This window comes from Cynocephalus volans, chromosome 8, assembly GCF_027409185.1.
Source record: "Cynocephalus volans isolate mCynVol1 chromosome 8, mCynVol1.pri, whole genome shotgun sequence".
In the NCBI taxonomy this organism is placed as follows: domain Eukaryota; kingdom Metazoa; phylum Chordata; class Mammalia; order Dermoptera; family Cynocephalidae; genus Cynocephalus; species Cynocephalus volans.
In genome coordinates, this window is record NC_084467.1 from 144940322 (window position 1) to 144960664 (window position 20343).

At 32.5% G+C, this 20343-nt stretch overlaps 1 protein-coding gene across 1 annotated transcript in view; it reads left to right on the forward strand.

Moving 5' to 3' along the window:
* The window catches only part of SWT1 (SWT1 RNA endoribonuclease homolog), a 112314-nt gene that overhangs the window by 19346 nt on the left and 72625 nt on the right, over positions 1–20343 (forward strand). The window contains exons 10-15 of the mRNA XM_063105345.1: positions 3536–3629; positions 7544–7689; positions 9191–9354; positions 10617–10755; positions 14799–14947; positions 20087–20271. Of these exons, the coding sequence (XP_062961415.1) occupies positions 3536–3629; positions 7544–7689; positions 9191–9354; positions 10617–10755; positions 14799–14947; positions 20087–20271 (877 nt within the window). The remainder of the gene's footprint in view (positions 1–3535; positions 3630–7543; positions 7690–9190; positions 9355–10616; positions 10756–14798; positions 14948–20086; positions 20272–20343) is intronic.

Below are 20343 nucleotides of genomic sequence, written 5' to 3' on the forward strand. Positions count from 1 at the left end.
CATAAAATGGTTGTGAATATTGCTTAATAGCTTATGGTCCAGAATAGGCAATAATTCTTATGTGTCCTCATATGGAAAGTTATACAGTTTGATGAGAAAAACAAATCTGTCACTTTTTTGGGTATGATTTCTTTTTATCACTTCTCAGCTTACAAAGTTACTCTTTCCCAACAGCTGAGCAGTGCTGTACTGTTTTGGAATGATGAATTGGAAACTTTTTAGGAGAACAATTTAGCAGTGTACATTAAGAAGCCTAAAAATATAATTCTCTTTCTAGAAATATATCCTAAAAAACTAATGAGAGCTGGCCGGTTAGCTCACTTGAGAGGGTGTGGTACTGATAACACCAAGGTCAAGTGTTCAGATCCCCTTACTGGCTAGCTGCCAAAAAAAAAAAAAAAAAAAAAAGAGATACGCTCACAGTGATTTATATAAATAACATTCATCCTAGCATTACTTATACAGCAAAAATATTGGAAACAACCTGCATAACAATTGGAAAAGTTACATAACATTGCTATAGCCATATGAGAGAATACTATATTTTAAAAATTACCTATCATTAATGTTTTTCCAAGAAAAATAAGAGTAAGCTTTAAAAAAAATAAGGTATAAATTCCCAAATTTGTTTAATTATGCATATATACTTATAAATGATGAACAGTGGTGATATTTAACTGATGGGATTATGAATCATTTTGATTTTCTTTATATTTTCTGAACTTTTAATTATAAAATTAAATATACTTTTGTAATAAGGTAAAAAGAATTAAGGGGAAAAATAAAAGTTATCTGTCACCGCTTTCCCCAAGCCAGTCATTTGATCCATATTTTTATATTTTTGTTGATTCATTTATTTGCCAAGTATTTGTACCAGACACGGTTCTAAGTGTTAGGGCTGCAGCAGTGAATGAGACAGATAAACCATGCAGTTGAGGAGGTTAAATTCTATTAGGTATTAAAAATCTTGTTAACTATAATTTGTATAGAATTTATTTTTGCATTGTATGTGAGTAGAGGTCGTTGCTGTGAAGGTGCCATTTAAGCTGAGTCTTAAGTAATAAATGTATATTAATTTTTAAGCACTTATTATTGCCATATACTGGGTCAAGTGCTTTAGATGCATTCTCATTTAATCCTCATGGTTAAGCACTTTGCCTAAGGATATACATCTAATAAGTGTTAAAGCAGGGATTCAAAACCAGACTGGTCTGTTTCCAGAGTCTTTGCTTTGTTCACTTTTGAACAGTACCTGAGCACGTACTCAAAAATATTTGTTGAATGACTAAATATTTCATGAATATTCTTGCAGTTTTAGCTTCAAGTGTCTTAGAAAAAACAATAGTACAGATAATCTTGACCTTTAATACCTTTAGAGCAGTACACTGTTACCTTTAAACCTTCTTTCATCTGCTGAATTGAATTGTTTAAAGTTAACTAGTGATTTTGAGTTGCCCATTTTGCAATATTGGTGGTATTTACTCTCTGAGCTAAAAGAATGAAAATTGACTACTGTGATATAATAGACTGACTTCACTGGTTGTCTTATTGAGGAACTGAATCACATCTCCCTCAGGATCATGACCTGAGATAATTGAGCTCTGTCTAGATTTCACTACCAGACTACGAACTCCTAAAAACTTTACTCATCTTTGCATATCTAACTGCTTAGCACAGGGACCTGGCACAAATTAGGCCCTATGTAAATTTTTTTATTTTAATTAAAGATGACCAGTAAGCGGGTCTTAACCCTTGACTTGGTGTTGTCAGTACTACGCTCTCCCAAGTGAGCCAGCCGGCCATCCTTATATAGGGATCCGAACCTGTGGCCTTGGTGCTATCAGCACCACACTCTCCCAAGTGAGCCACAGGCCAGCCCTCCTATATAAATATTTATTGTATGAATGAATGAGTTTCTGATTTGAATGATTAAAGGACTAAGTAATATATATATAGTCTAAAAGTTGAGAGAAGAAGAGTTATAAACTGGGAACAAAATTGAAGCTCATTGGCTAGTTATGTCTTGAATTTTAGTGTGTAAGAGACTTGCCAAGACCTTAAATCAGTGTCTGGGTCCAGGCTGCAAAGATTCTTATTCAGAAATAGATCTGGGGTATGGTCCTGCAATCTGCATTGTTAATAAGCACCCTAGGGAGTTCTGAGGTATGTAGTATAAGGAACATTGTCTTTGACCTATTTCTATACTGTGTTAGTCCGTTCCCCGTTGCTTATAACAGAATACATGAAACTAGTTAATTTATAAAGAAATGAAATTTATTTCTCTTGGTTTTGGAGGCTGGGAAGTCCACAGTCCAGGGGGTGCATCTGATGAGGGTCTTCTTCTTGGTGGGAACTCCATGCAGAGTCACATAGTGACCAGTTTATCACATAGCAAGAAAATGACATGAGCAAGAGAAAGCTGACTTTCTCACTTGCCCTCCTTAGAAAGCCATCAGAACCATGCCCATTATTCCATGAATGGATCGATCCATTCACAGGGGCTCAGTCCTTATAATCTAATCAGTCCTTTCAAATATCATAATCAGATTTCCCATCCTCTTAGTACTGTTACAGTGGGGGTCAAGCTTCAGTGAATTTTGGGGGGACTTTCAACCCAAGCTTATACATTGCATTATTTTCACATAAACTAAATTTTTACTACAGGTGTTAAGGCTTGGTGAATGCTAGAGGGCACCTTGTCAGCAAGTGATTAACATTTGTTAGAAATGTTCTCTGCCTAGGGCTCCTATTTCCTTCTCTTGTACATCTCTAAATGTATTGCTTTAGAGATTAAGAAAAATCAGACACAAGAAACTGGTTTAGTTGCTGGTAGAACAGTTGCCCATTAGTTTACCTCTTAAATTGAGATAATTTTAAGCATGATGTAATTATTTAATGTATTTGTAATCTGTAAGTGACCAAGTTGAGATGAGAATTCTTAGCGTTTGGTTTCTAGTCTGACATTTAACCTATTGATGACATTTCTGCATATCCTACTCCATTTTAGTAGTGAACTAACCACTTTATTAAATCCACAACTATATGCTGTGTGAATTTTAGATCCAGAGTTTTCAAGACATTGTTTTGCTGTCTTATCTTCCTCTTTTTATTTAAAATTTTTTTCTTTTAGATATATTTAATTTTTAATAGACTATTTTTTAGAGCGGTTTAGGTTCATAGCAAAATTGAGCAGAAAGTACAGATTCCCATATGCCCCCACCCTGACACATGCATATTCTCTCCCATTTCCAACATCCCCCACCAGAGTGGTACATTCGTACAATTGATGAACCTACATTGACACATCATTATCACCCAGAGTTTATAGTTTACTTTAGGGTTCACTCTTGGTGTTGTGCATTCTTTGGGTTTGGACAAATGTATGACATGTATCCACCATCATAGTATCATACAGAGTAGTTTCACTGCCCTAAAAGTTTTAGATGTTTTTGATTTGTAAATATAGCCTAGATTATTCATGTGGTACTCAGATTTCTAGTGTATTTATTTACAGTTGCTTTTGCTAAATTTGCAGATGGATTGAATGATGAGAACAATGATGATCGAGTATTAAAATGCTGTCTTCAGTACCAGGAATTATTCCCTTGTTCTCTTGTTATTCTGTGCACGTGAGTTTCATAATCATTTTACTTTTTTTTAAAAATAATAACTTATACCAAAGGATTTTTCAAAATCATACTGTATCCATCATACTAAGGATCAAAAACATATATAATTTTCTAAATCTGCCAGTAAGTATACACAATTATATCTGATATTCTTATAATGTGTGAGCTCCAGAGGAATGAGATCTCAAATAGATGAAGTTTTATTTCAATTTAATTTGCATACTATTCAGAAAACTTCTGAAAGAGCAGGGAGAAATTCAATATGCTATCTCCCCAAAATAGTTTAGAAATCAACATTTGACAGAATTTTTTAATCATGAAGCAAGAAGGCTTTTATTCATCCATTTATTTATTTGTGGGGAGGAGGTAGTTTATGTTGCAGTTGTGGTCTGGTTGCCTGTTACAGAGTTAGACTGCCTGTCTTGGAGTCGTGAGTGTACCACATATCAGCTTTGTGACCTTGGACGAATTGCTTAGCTTAGTTTCCTCGTGTATAGTAAACAGGGAGAAGAATAATACCTGCCTCATGAAGTTGTTGTAAATATTTAATCAGATAATACATAAAGGACTTAGAATAGTGCCTAGAGTGTTTTCCTCCTCCTCCCTTCTTTCTCCTTCTTCCCTCCCCACTAATATTTTTGTAACTTAGTTCTAAAATAAAACTAACATAGTGCTAAGCAAAATTGTGTTCATCAAGTATGAGAAAAGGTTCTGAATAGACAGAGGAGCAATTTTAATTTACAGTTTTAGTCTGAATTTTATTCACTGCAAGATAGAGTTTTTACAGTTTCACGATCATGCTCAACTTCTTGATGTAAAGGGAATCATTATAAAAATGAATGGCCCCTAAGATTTTTCTTGAGAAGGGGCTTGGTCAGTATTATCATTTTAGCTGTCTTCAAAGATAATGTTGTTATTCTTTTTGTTATTAAAGGAAATATTGGAAATTTCTATCTCTGTGTTTTAAATTATATTTTGATCAAGGACACATTACCTTGGAGTTTTTTGAAGGCTGAAATAGAATTAGTAATATGTAAACCATTCTGAATTTGAGAAAACTAAATTTGAGAAGTAATTCTTTGTTAAGCCATTGTTATTTTTTTAGTTCAGTCTACCAGTTCCCACTATTTACGCAGTTACTGTTTTGGGAGTAATAGACGTGAAATTTTTTAGTGAAAAAAATATTTATAGCCAAATCTTACTTTTAATTCTGGCATTTTCTGGCACTGTAATTTTCCAGGTGGTGAGCCTGTTTGTTTGTTTTTCTGGTGTGTCTGGTTTTTCTTTAAATGGTGATAATCATGTGTACTGTGTAAGTCATACCTACTATTGTGAGGATACATTTATACTACTCGGATGATGATAATGATTAATATCAATTGATAATGATAGTAATAGGAAAAACTGCTATAACACTATATACTGTTTATCATTCTAAGTGCTTTACTTACATTTACAATCCTAAGTCTGGGCCTGCAATCCCCAGTTAATATTTCCAGTTCGTATTGCTCTTCTAAACTCCAGACTAATTTATTCGGCTACTTATTTGATAGCTCTACTTGGGTGTGTCATAGACATCTGAAACCTATTATCTCCAAAACTGAGCTCTTGATCTTTCCTTCTAAACTGTTCTCTATCTGTCTAAACAAATGCCACTCCCCACCCATTTGCTAAAGCCAGAAACCTGGGAGTCATTTTTTATACCTGCCTTTCCCTCATACTCTATATCCAGTCAATTAATCAGTCCTTTGGGGTCGTTTCTTTTTCCTCCCTGCCACTATCTTATGTCAAACCATGTTATTTTTTCCCTTTTTTTCCTTTTCTATTATAAGACTATTTTTGTTGTTGAATTGTAGTTTAATTCTGTTATGTCTTGAGAACATAATTTATATGATTTCTATTCCTTTAAGTTTGTTAAAAGTTTGTTTTGTGGCCAAGAATATGGTTTATGTTGGTGAGTGTTTTATGTACACTTGAACAGAGCATGTATTCTGCTCTGGTGGGTGAAGGTTTCTATAAATTCAATTAGGTCAAGTTAGTTGATAGTATTCAGCTCTTTTCTAACCTTACTGATTATCTTTATACTTCTGTGATCACCAACTGAGGAGTATTAAAGTCTCCAACTACAGTTGTCATTTATCCATTTCTCCTTCTGTTTTGTTTGTTTTGCTTCACGTATCATGAAAGTCACTAAGGCTGTGGTTTTCTGTTGTATCTTTTTTTATACCATTTTATCTCCATTATTGATGTATTTATCCCTTTTTGAAAAAAATCTGTTAATGGTTGCCCTAGTGTTTATAATATACATCTTTACTTGATCAAAGTCTACCTTCAAATAATATTATACTGCTTTATGTGTAGTATAAAGATCTTACAGCAGTATATATTGTCCAACATCTCTTGGATGCTTTTTAAAAAAAAAAAACAAAAAACCCAAAAAATCTTTTATTCTCTTTATGTTTCGGGTTGGGTAATTTCTTTCGACCTGTCTTCAAGTTTGCTGATTCTTTCTTCACCTTTGTCAAATCTATTGACAAGCCTGTCCAAGGCATTCTTCATTTGTGTTACTATGTTTTGGGTTTGTTTATTTATTTTTTTTGCTAGCACTTTTTAATTCTTTCTTATGATTTTCATCTCTCTCTCTCTCTCTCTTTTTTATTTTCATCTCCTTTGAAACTGCCTGTCAGATTTTGTATTCTGTCTACCTTTCCCATTAGAGCCTTCAACACATTAACCAACATTGTTTAAAATTCCCTGTCAAATAGCTTCAATATCTGTGTCATGTGTGAGTCTGGTTTTGTTGATTGCTTTGTCTCTTGGCAGTGTGTTGTTTTATTTGGGAAGAATTTATATGCAGATTTTGGGGCTCACTTACTCTGTGGTTTCTTCCCTTCAGTTTTCCCCCTAACTTTCTAGCTGCTCTGGTCAGCCTTAAACACAGCTGACATTTTAAGCCACTAAGGCTGTGGCTTTCTATTGTCATAAGCCATTGATTAATTGGGGAATGCCCTCAGGCAAAAATATAGAAACCTGTAGCTCTCACTAGTGCAGTTTCTTTGTCTTGAGGGTACACTCCCTTCCAGCTTCTGCCTACATTTTATTGCACACCACTGCCTTCAAATAGTTTGTTTTTTGTTTTTCCTTTTTTGTCCAGATTTTATAATTCTCATCTGTGGGAGGGTTAGTCTAACCAAACTACTCTGCCAGTAACAGAAGCTGGAAGACCTGCTGGACTCCAGAACAACAATTCAATGAACAGATCTGATCATGTCACTTCCCTATTGAGGCCCTTTTAATGTCTTTCCATTTATTAATGTCCTTGGCTTTCCCTGTAACCTCATAAACTGGTCTTATGCATTGTATTCTAGATACTGACTTCTCTCAGCAAACAGCAGATTCCCACTCTTTGTCTTACACGCAATTTGAGTAAACTTGTAATTGTCTGCCTTTTGTAAATTATTTCTTGTACTATGGCTCTCTCTGTTTATTTCTCTTTGGATGATCATATTTCTCTGTCCAAATCCAGCTCCCACTTAATGGGTATAACTTTGGGCACATTACTTAACCTTTTTACACCCCAGTTTCCCATCTGTGAAATGGGGATAAAATTAATACCACTTCTACCTCAGAGGTTTGTTGTGAGGATTAAATAAATTAAATATACAAAGCGCTTGGCGTGGTGCCTGGTATAGGGAAACACTCAGTAATAATAAATAATAATTATTCTTAAATGCTCATATGATGTGCCTCTGCTATATGTAAATTCCTTTATTTTCTCTATTTAAAAAAAAATTGTTATCCTTTGTTCATGTATGTGCTGAGAATCACCAAACTCTGACTAGATCCCATGTGTTTTGAGTTGCCATGTGGTTTATCTTATAAAAAATATTTTTTCCTCCTAACCCCAACCTTAGGGATGATAGAAATTTAAGAAACAAAGGCCTAATAAGTGGTGTGAAGTCACTCAGTAAAGAAGAATTGAGTGCAGAATTATTAAACTTATCTCTGAACACAGATGTGTGTCATCAGCCTTGTATTTCTAAGCAACATTTGAAAGCAGGTAGTATTTTCACTGTGAATCATTAGAAATATATCCTATTTTATGCACTAAGATTATTGATAACATTTGGAATTAATAGTATATTTTAAGCTTGTACATTTAAAATAACATCAAGTTTACAACATTTACTGGCATGTAAATCATGGAAATAAATGAAAGTTATAATGATAATCCAAAAGAAAACATAATTGACATTATTGCCTTCTATATATACTTTTATAAATTTGATTTTTTGTCTGTACACTCTCATACCTTTTTACATATTCATAATTACTGTGTGCATGCTAATTTGTACCTTGCAGAGTGTACCTTTTAAATTAATAGTAGATATAGGAAATATTTATTTGAAATAGAGATAATTTTTTAGTTTCTTTTTAAAATTAGCTTCGTATTTATAACCTCCTGTTAATATAGTAAAAACTCAGCTAGTAAATGAGAAACTTATAGGACCCTAGTAATAGTTTTCTTTATTAAATACATCTTAAATGTAAATTTTTTAAAACTAATAATTAAGAAAAGTAAAAGCAATACTGTTGTTTTACCTTGTTTTTTCACCAGAATAATATGTTCTGTAGCTTATTTGATGGAGTATTACATTAAATCTGACATCATTTATAAACACATCTCACTTTTTCCCTCTGTGCAAAAAATAATTATTGAAGTCACTAATATCATATGTACTTTTTGTAGATAATTGTGTCAATATTCATATGCACACATATGCAAAAACACCCTCTTTGGGAATAATATATCTTTTGTCATAATATTCGAAATGGCATTTAGAAGATATAACAGGATATTCTAATTTATGGTTTTTCAGGAATAGTGTGCTTTTAGTTTGCCCATCATATTTATGTCATTTGAAATCCTTAGTTTGTATTTGTGGAAATAAATCACTTAGTATTTTGAATTTTGCCATATGAAAGTTACAGTTTTGTTCAAGTAGCAAAAAAGTAATGTTAATGAAATGATATCACTTAAAATAATAAAAGCTCTTTTTAAAAGGGCAGGGTATGAAGGGGGTTAAGCTGGAAATTTTGTTTTTTTCAGAACAATTTATTGTTAGGGCTGATTTTAGAAAAATATACTATTTTTATAAGAAAACCCATTTTGACCCATAGTTCTTGGTTTTCTTTTGTATATAAATCCAAGACATTCTTGTACCTCTTTTTTTGGAAAATAATAAAATTAAATTGCAGTTAAAATATCACACACAGTTTTTACATTTCCATATGAGTACAAATATTATTTAGTTGCCTTTTTATCAAAAAGATAAAGCATTTGCTAAAGTAATATATTTATGTTGCATCCAAAACTTCTATAGTAGAGATACATGTTTATAAATACTGTTATAAAAATAAAGTATTAGTTTATTTTCTAGGTAATTCAGAGACTAATTATATTCATAAAATGTTTATTATTTAAAGCCAAATACTACTTACGTATATGTAATGTTTACTATTAGCACCCTAAATAAAGCCTGCAATTATTTGTTTTAAAGAAGCAACATGCCTGGAAGAGAACTATGAGGAAGAATCTACAAATTCTGGATTGTCCATTCCACTTGATAGCGTCATATCTGATCTTGAAAAATCTCTTGGAACAGCTTTATCTTCAATATTAGAAACAGAAATGAAAATGGCTTTTGGAAACCTCTGGATGGAGGTGATTAGTTCAACTCTATTAGTTGAAAATTTCTCTTTATTGCTGAAGATTTGTTATTTTAAGAAATATTATTTGTATAAAATGCATAAGCTCCCTTGTAACAATCTGTACCACATTAAGTTTTTCTTCAAGTTTTCTAACTAATATTTGACAGTTAAATGATGGACATTTCTTAGAGATTAGTACAATATGTTGTCATTCATTTTTTTCTGTCAGGTATTTATTGGGCATCTTCCGTGTGTCAGACACACTGCCCCATGGACCTTCAATTGAATTCAGAAAAACTTCTCTCATTTAGTTTTTTTTTAATCTTGTTTTTTTCTTTTTGTTCTTTTCTAAAAAAAATTTTTTGTTTCATTTACTTTGATTTGAGTTAAAATGTCTAATATAAGGAATCCCTCTAGCAGTGTGAATTCAGAAAAAGAAATGTATACCTTGGTTTATGCCATGTAAATATGAGAACCAAAGTATAAATTAGCAAGATGTTTTGAATTTTCTTTAGATTCATATCTTTTCTGCAATTAGCAAAATACCAAATTTAGCAATAGTGGTCTTAAAAGTTTAATATAATGTTTGTTTGCAGTTCACATTTATAGCTAGGAGAAACATTATTCCCCATCAATGGTAGCTTGTGTCTATTACAGCTATTCAGTGAGATTCTAATATTTGCAATATGGTGTGTTTGCTACTTTATTATATTATCAAGTGTTGAACCAAGATGATAAAGAATGATAGAAGATACTTAGGAGCGTTGATTTAAATTGGATATTTCATAGTAGAGACAATAGGGAAAGTCATTGCATATGAATGATTCAGAAAAAGGAAGTGTTGACATCTTGTAGAACTAAATGGTCAGTCTTCTTTACAAATGTGTCTTTGCAAGAGTGTAACAAGTGATAATTCTATTTCACACCTTTTTTTATATGAAATAATTAGATTGATTTCCTCATAGAGATGACAATGTTGAAAAGTAGATTGAAGGACTTTTGCTCATTAAAATTATGCTTCCTATGCTTTCTTTTTGCACATACAGTTTCCAGAACGATAAAGATTAATGCTAATATGAATTTTACAAAAGCAATTTGCAATGAAATTAGCATTTTAAGATTATGGTTGGCTTTTAATAAAATGTCTTCTAATTTAAGAAGAATTCAACTAACTGTATTTTGCCCAGAAATAAATATAGGAATTCCTAAATAGGTACTTTTTAATAATAGGAATAATAAATTCATAGATGGCAATTTTTTCTAAATACTCTTTAGATGCTGTATTTGAAACCACCATGGACTCTAATACATTTATTACAGTGTTTTAGAAAACATTGGTTGGCTGTATTTGGATTAGTTATGGAAAAGAACTTGCTTTTAACTATTGAGAGCCTATATGAAAATCTCTGTAAAGGTATGAATCTTTTATTTTTCTCTTTAGCAGTGTTGTGTTAAAGTATTAAGTCGGATTAGTAGATATATTCCATGGGATGGGAAGACAAATTCATGAAAAATTTGTCAATTCATTCTTAATCATCTATACTTCTAATTTTTAAAGGGAATTTTTGGTAGCTGGATGAATGGATGTAGTTCATAGAACTTGTAATTATAAATGGTATCATTGTTGATGTCCCTGGATATTGTGAATATATAATTTTTGATAATTTTTAGTTTGAAAATTTTTTGAACCATGTTTTGCAGTCTATTCAGGTATGCAAGTAAAATTAATTAGATTTTTTTAAAAAAATTTCTCACTATTGTACACTATTGTAACACAGAAACTAATTTTTTGAATAGTATATCAAGGTTTTCTATCTAAACTATATGGATCAGAAATAGGAAACTTTTGGCTTTGGTGCACAGTGAATTTTAAAACTGAAAGAGACCACAGTGAACCACTTTGTTCAACACAGCCTTGAGAATCTTGAAGTTCCTCTGCTGTCACAGGTTGGGGGTGGAGATTGATGGGAAGCCTGACAGATGGTACCTTTGGTTCTCAACCCCAACTTTAGCCAGCATGGCTTTTTTTTTTTTAACTTTTTGTATGTGGAGATTACATGTAGGATTTGACAAAAAGTGTCTCTGCTAAGAAGAAACAAATATGATGAAAACCACTGATGTAATGTTATTAAAGCCCATGTTTTATGATCAAGGATACTAGTTCTTAGAAGGTAAGTGACTTGTCCAGAGTCAAATAGCTAAATGTGTCTTGCTATTCTGTACCTTTAAAAGGCAAAGTATGACCATTATTAGGGCTTCAGTGGTTCTTGACTTTTTTAAACCCCTCACATGAAGTGATCTATTTTGTTTATTATTTTGTGTATTAGATATATTCAGTCTACTCCTAAAAAATAACTGTGGTGGCTTGTAACAAATAACCTGTGTACAAGAGAGCCATTAAATTAGTTTTAAAGGCACGAGAGTCAGGTAATGAAGAATAAGAGAGATTTACCGTAAAACACAGGCAAACAGTTATTGTAGCACTTGAGCACAGACTTTAACACTAAGCTTCCTAGAAGCTAAGACCAAAAAAAAAAAAAAAAAAGCATATTCTATGTAGGTACCTCATTCTATGTCTTTTCCCTTAAAGTATAAACTCTTTGAAAATATTTTATAGTCTTAAAAATTCCCACTAAGGGATTTTAAAGCACCTAGTCAATCTCTTACGTATCATCTATGGTATCTGTTTTTAAAAATTACCAATTTTTTAAAGAAAGACATTTTCCCAAGCATTATCTTTAACTGTAGAAGCTATTTATTATGGATATTACTATGTGAGGGACACTGGAACAACATATTGGACATGTCTTCAAAGCAGTTTTACAAAACATGTGGAGATATTTTTCGTATCTTTTAGTAGGGACATAATTTAGTTGATTCTTTTAGAAGAGAAAGTCCATAAACTATGTGTGATCTCAAACAAGGTTAGTTTCAAAAATGGGGTATGTAATTGCCATCTTCCATTTGTTTGTTCTTCCAGGGGTGGGCAATGTTCTGCTCACACACAGCAGAGAGGTGTGGTAGGTAGCTGCTCTAACTGGTAATAGGGAGAGAAGTGAAGATGTGGTAACTATACCTTCTGCTGCAAAATCAGTTTTGTAATCATTATGTGCATAGTTTATTTGTTCTTAGATCTGGAAGAATGTGGTACCTAATGTTTAGTGACTTGTGAAAAATATATTATGGAATTATAAAAGTACCTTCTGTCTAAGATAATTTTAGAATTAGAAAAATCACAGTTTATGATTTTGTTTACTGTCTTTTAATAGTATCCTCAGTTGTTGAATTACACATATGTGCTCAACTTCATTATACCAAGCATGTTGTCCTTAGATCAATTCAGAGAAAATTGTGTGAAAAATGACTAGTGATTTTCTATGATTTTGTTATCTTTACTCTAAATAATTATTGTTATTTATATATTATTGTTATTTATATATCTAAATAATTATTGTTTTAAAAATAATTATTGTAATTTATATGTCTAAATAATTATGTTAACTTTACTCTAAATAATTATTGGCCTGAATGAGGGTACTTCAAATAGTTCATGGAAGTATTTGTATTATCTTTCAATTCCATTTTTTCATGAGCTTTTTGGAGTACACTCGTATAAGCAGTAAGCTATTTCATCAATGTAGACTTCTTTTTTTGTTGTGTCTGTATACAGAATTTATCCTTATTATTTCCCTTTTTTCATAATTTTAGTAAAACATTTTTGTAAGACAGAAATCAAATGATTAATTCAAGGATATAATCCCTACTACACATAGGCAGCATTGGAAAATTACCCTTAAAAGCAGTTGTGCCCAGTTATATTTTCCTTGGGAGATTTACTAAGTTCATCAGATCTACACTTTGTCCTACTTATAGTATATCTCAATCTCTCGTTTCTCATGGGAATTTAAACTAGTCATTGGCTTTGGAAAGACCTAAAAATGTTCCTGTAAGGAAACATACTGGCCTTTGTTGTTGTTGTTGTTTTTTGGATAAAGGGGGAGCCAGAGGCTTGGCTATAATCACATTAGGTTAGAGTTTCTGAATATTGTGGAATTAATTATTAAAACATACTTTAAAAATTTTATTTGACCCTTCAGGATTTCTCAAGCAAGTTCTTGTTATGTAGTGATACAGAAGAATTCTTTCTTTATTTTTAACTCATAGTGCCAATGAAAAACTGTGCGACTGTTTCAGAATATAATAGAGTCTCTGAAACTGTGAACATTAAAACAAAAGCAAAGCAAACAGGTTGTAGCATGGTCATTTTGCTTTTGGAAAACTGTTATGTAGCATTCTGCCTTAACCATAGGAAGAAAAATTTTTTCTGTTCTGAGTTTTGTGACATTAGAAGGTTACTTAATTTCGTTGTTCATAACTTTTTAAATCTTTGACATTATTGTCACCACTTTTCCTAACTAGTTTGAGGATTTAATGTAAACAATTTTAGTTTCTTGGGAGAAAATTGTTTTACCTTAAAATTATTATTTTTAGATTATCTCACTTTAATTTACAGGGAAAAAAAATTCCACTTGCTTCCTTTCCTTGCCCAATTTGTTTATTTTTTGCTGAAGTTTTGTTGTATACACAGAGATAACTAAATTTTCAGTAAATCTAGTATTGCTTTATGTGACGGAATTGAAGGTAAGTCACTACATGCTGAGTTGATTTTGAGAGGTACCACAAATAATATACATGCTTACCACTAAAATGTGACTCTTCTGATGTCTCCATAGTAATAAAACGCCACAAGTGCATTTGGTGAGGGAATGGTAAGAGAACACTTTTATTGGCAGAAAAGGAGAGGTTCACTTAAGCTACTTGGAAACAGAGTTCATTGGTTTCGGAGTCTCAAAGCCAGATTTGTCATCAGTTCTTTGGTTGAGATGCCGTTGCTGGGCAAGTTTCTTTCAGAGCATCTTATCTGAATTACTGCAATTCGAAAGAATGTCCAATGATAAATCTTGTCACAGAAATATGTGCATATGTGCAAAGCAGGATATGGGTGAAGGACATGAAAGGATTTCTGGTGGGTTTTAGAAAGTCCTTGGAAACAGTTCTTATCTCAGATAAGCAAGCATGATCCCCCTTCCTTCTTGCCTTTCCTGGCCCTATTTTGTCTGGGTCTGAACAAAAGTGATTTCATCAATTTTCATAGGTGATTATCTCTTTTCTGAAGAGTGTAATAGTCTTTTGCTTTTTACTTTGAAGTTGACCATGCAGAGAGAACTCCTAGAATCTGAATACGGAATACCAGCATCAACTCGAAGGACTTTGCTGATGACTAAGTCTGTTTTATTGTTGCTTTTTACAGCAGAAGGATAAATTAGGAGTGGTGTGTAGGTGTAAATGTATACTCTTCATAAATTTCAAAATTAAAATGAGATTAGTGTTCCAAAGGCTTTTTTGTGTTGTATACTCATTCTTACATATTTTTCTTTCTTAATTTTCTATTACCAGCTAATAATGCAGCGGATTTTCTAACAGTGAATTTCCTGCTTCAGGATTCTAAAAGTTTGTTACATGCTTTTAGCACAAGGTCAAATTATGATGGTGCTCTTCCACAGGCCTTTGCTCAGGTAGACAAACTGCTCCAGACATTTATGGAGGTAAGATACCTTTGGAATGCTGTGTAGAGTAGCTAATCACATGTGTTCTAAAAGTGTATTTAGCTGATAACACCAAGGTCCAGGGTTCAAAAAAACAAATGTGTTTCTCAGACAACAGTGTGTAAAGGATAATTTAATTCTAACTTATTCTAACATACTAAAGGTGTTAAGTAAATATTAAGTGAATTGAATAAAGAATAAGCAAATCTTATCACGAGTTATAAAACACATCCTTTTATGGGAGCTGCGTCACAGCAGTTATTGGGATTTTGTATTATTTCACTTAGGATAGAAGAAAGCTGTGCATTGTTGTTTGACTGTTAGCGTCCAGTGCCCTAGGCCAGTGGATCTCACATGCATTGAAAACACTTAGGAAATTTTTTTAAGCATGTGGATGCCAAGACTCTCTCAAACCTTACGGAATCACATGTTTGGCAGTGGTGCCCAGAAATGTTGTTGTTCTTATTTTACTTTTTATTTTGAAATAATGTCAAACTTATGAAAAAGTTTCAAGAGTAGTACAAAGAATTTCCATATATATCCTTTACCCTCATTCCTCAAATGTTAACATTTTATCACATTTGCTTTGTTTTCCCTGTTTATTTCCCTACCTGTCAGTCTATCTACCGATTCGTACACAGTCTTTTTCTGAGCTGTTTGAGAGCATATTGCAGGAATGATGCCCCTTTCCCCTAAATACTTCCAAAAAAAAGGGGTATCTTATGTAACAAGAAATTAACATTGGTATAATACAGTTATCTAATCTGTAGATCTTACTCATACTTCACCAACTGGCATATGAATTCTTTTTTAACAAGTTTCCTCATGTGATTCTTATTAGCTGCACTAACACTGAAGCCTTTTTACCCATTTTAAACTTATCTATATAAATTTTGTCCCCAGTAACACACTACTTCTACAGTCTTCTAGTTTCACATCTAGAAAATTCTGAGAGTTTTATGTACCAGAAGAGCTCTAAAAACCTCAGTATCACAACTACTAGAAGAGGTATTAACGGAACTTTTATCTCATATAGATATTATATTGTCGTTATTCTCTGAGGAACTGAATTGGCCAGGTTTTCCTCACTGATTTTTCATGGTCATAGAGACCCACTACTTATGAAGTAATCAAAGGATCAGGTGATAGTAATCTTAGTCATAGTTGGTGAGTAAAGAATTTATTTGCTAAGAGTATCTCATGGAATTAAGGAAGCATCTTTTTAATAAACTAATAGGAAATACATGATAATTCTTGAGGAAAGAATTGAGTTAAGGGCTCAAATGATCTTTTGGCTTGAGATGACCAAAACATTGGTGTTTTATTTTCTAATGGCAAGAGTGACTTTTAGAACTATTAGTAGGAAAGAAAGGACCTGAGAATTCAGAGGGTTGCAGCTTGAGTACAGTACTTGGAGATTGTGTTGGAAAGGATATATTATCTTTTCCCATCACAGAATTGAGTCCTAAATCATATCATATCAGACATAGTGAACAAGATGAAAGTTCAGGATACTTAAAGACTTAACAGTTTTTGAATTAAGATGACTGAGAATAAAACAAAATTTAGGATTGATGGAGATAAAATAATAATGTCAAGTTTTTAACCTAATTTCATCAATTGGAAACTTAGAGATGGGAAGTACCATGGAATTGTGATGTTAAAATTTATTGTTGTTTATCAGAACGATATGCCTGCTGTATATATGTTGCCCACTGTGTACTTAAAACTATTGAATTTTTAGTAAGTCATTTATTCCTGGATCCTGAATTTCCAGTTGCTACATTAGCAAGAGATTCATGAAAGTGAGTAGCAAAGAATCTAGCATCCTCATTAGTGCTTTTCCCTCAACACTTGGCATCAGTGTGATTGCTTGAAACAGCCTGAAGTGTTTCCAGGATTAGAGCTCTGAAGTTTTGCTCCTTTATTTTCATGTTTAGAAACAATTTATTGTCTAAGTAAGCCAGGAGCATTGTGATTTAGCATGATCCCTTAAAATACCCTTTCAACAGGTGTTGTTTTGTAGAAGCATTAGATTTGATATATATCTTAAATACTTAGTTATATTTCAGTAACTTGAGCACCAAAAAGTTTACCTCCAAAGACAGGGTAACTCAATATAAGTAACTGTAAAAAAATCCACCTAATTTCAATTATCAAGTGTAGAAAATCAGGAAAAGAGAAATATGCATTATTTGTTTGCTTCTCAAAGGCTCCTGAGAAACTAAAATGGAAAGATTAATATTACCATTTTCCATATTTTTATGTAAGTGGGGTAGAAATAGGAAAAGAATATATGCATTTTTATTTTATAATCCTTCCAACCACCAAAAATTAGGACTTCCTCTACCAAGATGATAGAATAATTAAAATCAGTCTTGTTAATAACCTTTAGAGTTATATGCTTAGGGGTCTTGTGTTTTTAACCTCTAGTTATTTAAACTCTGTGAACCTTAATTCACTCTTCTGTAAAATGATTATAGTAATAATCCCTGCCTTAGAATTAATTAAAATGAGATTTTAATTAAGTTAATATTTGTGAAGACCTTAGTGAATATATGTGATGATTTAAAGAAAAATTATATTAGGACAAAAGATGTCGTTCCATTAATGTGTATTTATTAAGTTCATAATTTAATGTAAATGGGCAAAAAAGAGAGGAATCATCTCTCTCTCTCTCTCTCTTTTTTTTCCTGCTCCAGAAGGTAGAAGAGGGTTATATTTACTTTTACAATTGGAGAGAGATCATAACCTCATTTGTAGTCAGATTGCTGAAGGTTAAACCCTGTTTGTGCCTCTCAGCATTTGTGTGACCTTGGATGAGTTACTTAACCTTTCTATGCCTCAGTTTCCTCAATTATAAAATATGAATAATTATCTGTTTGATAGGGTAGTTGTGAAGATTAAATGAGCTAATAAATATAAAATTCTTAGAAAGTTCCTTTACATCGCAAATGCTTACTAAAAATATTAACTGTTATTACTGATAGTATTGGAAATTGCATTTTTAAAAAAATCGAATAAGCATAAACTAGCAAACTCATGGAACTAACCTTTGAAATCGAGAAGGAAACTTAAGCCTAGAGAAATGGAGTGATTTCACTTAAGTTCACAAAGCATGTTGCACTAGAGCCAAGACCAAAAAAACAAGTTTTTAAACTCATAGTTAATTTTTTTCCCATTCTATATGTTATTTATGTTTTTTAAAAAAAATCTAAGTTAATAATCACTTTTTTTTTTTTTGGCAGCTGGCCTGTACTGGGATCTGAATTCCTAAACTTGATGTTATAACACTGCGCTCTAGCCAACTGAGCTAACTGGCTAACCCTAAAGAAAAAAAAAAAATCACATAATCAATAGTATATCGCTTTTACTTTGCTTTAAAGTATGCTTAGATCTCTTCTATTCATAAATACTTTTCATTGGCCATGCTATTTATTGCAGTCTCCTGCCATCAACTATCAAACTTCTTAAAAGAGCAATCTATTACCATTGTTTTCATTTCTTCACTCACTTATTCCTTAATCCTTTACAAGTAGAATTCTATCTTCAGATTCTAAAGAAACCATTGGTTGTCATTTGCTTTCTAATTATCACGTCCACGCTTTTCTCACTCTTCCATCTTCTCAGCCTTTCTTTAGCACTTGATGTTGTTCATCCTTCTTTCCTGAAGCCTGTCTTCTTGGCTTCTATTGCTAGTGTATACTCCGGATTCTTCCCCTATCTTATTTTTGCTAGTTTCCACCTTTCCTCCTTCAATTTGTCTATCTTTTTCCTTCTTTTTTGCTATATTCTCCCCTGTCAATCTCATCTACTTCTAAGGATTGTCTGCATGACAATGAGTCTCAACTGTATTTTATCAGCTGCAGATCTGCATCCAATTACCTGATAGATATTGTTACCTAGATATCTTTTCATACCACAAAGTCAACATGTAACTAAAAAACTTACATTTGGTTTCTCCTGTTTTTCTCATCTGCAAGCAGCCTTTCTTCTTGCCTTTACTACAGGAGGTCATAATGTTTGGAAACAGACAAATATCTTTAAAGTGGTTTGTTGCTATTACATAGTGATATATGGTATGTTCAGTGTATTGTCCCTTACCAGCAATGCATAGTTTAATGTGTTGTTTAAATTGCAATGAATGTGGTACATTAAAATAGCATTTCCATCCATTTCATAGGCATCTGAGATGTGTTGCTTCAAAGTATTGATATATTTGACTTTTACTGAATAAAACTGTGTCTTTACATTCCTCTGGAGAAGTAATCAAGAGGGTTTGATCTATTTAAAACACACACACACACACACACACACTCACACACTCACACACACTCACACACACACACACACACACTCTTCTAGATTTATAGCCACCCTATATTTCTGTTATTTGTACCATTATTCTTTTAAGCATCTACATTAAAAAAAACGTAGGCCCTCCTTCAGTCCTTAAATCTAGTTTTTGTCCCAAGTCTTTTAAATATTTCTTGCATACTTTTTTTTATGTAACTACCTTTTTATACCTAATTCAGGTTCTCAGGACTCTTCTCCTGGATTATTTCAGGAGCCTCCTAACCAGTCTTCTCACCTCCACTTGTTTCTGTCTCAGTTTGTCTTAGAGTACAGTTCTGAATATATCACTGCCTAAATTAGAAGTTCAGTTGTTCACCATTGCCCACAACATAAGGTTTAAATTATATATATATATATATATATATTTTTTTTTTTAAAAAAATTTATTTATCTATTTATTTATTTTTTTAAACAGCCTTTTGCAGCCCTTTACAGTTAACTTTACTGGATTGTAAGGTGCTTGGAAGCTTGGCTATAACTATTTATCTTTGTATTTTAGCTGTCCTCTTTCTAGTTCAATGCCATATGTGCAGACATTAGCATGTTAGCTAAGAAAGGTCACTATAATAAATAAATTGGAAATATTGTTTGGTTTAAATGGAAAAGGAAAATATCATTTCTAGTTCTGATGTTTTTCTGGGAATATTCTGTACATAATAAAAGAAAAAGAATGGCCAGTACTTCTCAGATAGCTAGAACATGTGTGAGCACAATTGGCATTCTGTTTTTCTCATTTACTAGTGAAGGACTAGCGGCATTTTTATGTAATTCTTATTTCCCCAGGTGAAGACAAAACTTAAGCCAAATTCTTCGGAAAACATAGTGAGTAAAAAGCAGGAAGATACTTCTGTGATGAAGTCTCATAACCAAGAAATCACTGTTTCCTCGGGTTATCTTTCCCAACCCAACAGGCATCAAGAAATCTGGTCTATCCTAGAGAGTATTTGGATTACAATATATCAGGACAGGTACTAAATTTTCAAGAATTTTTTAATTCTAGAGTTACAAGTTTGCTTTTTTAAAGGGTTTTCCATTATTAC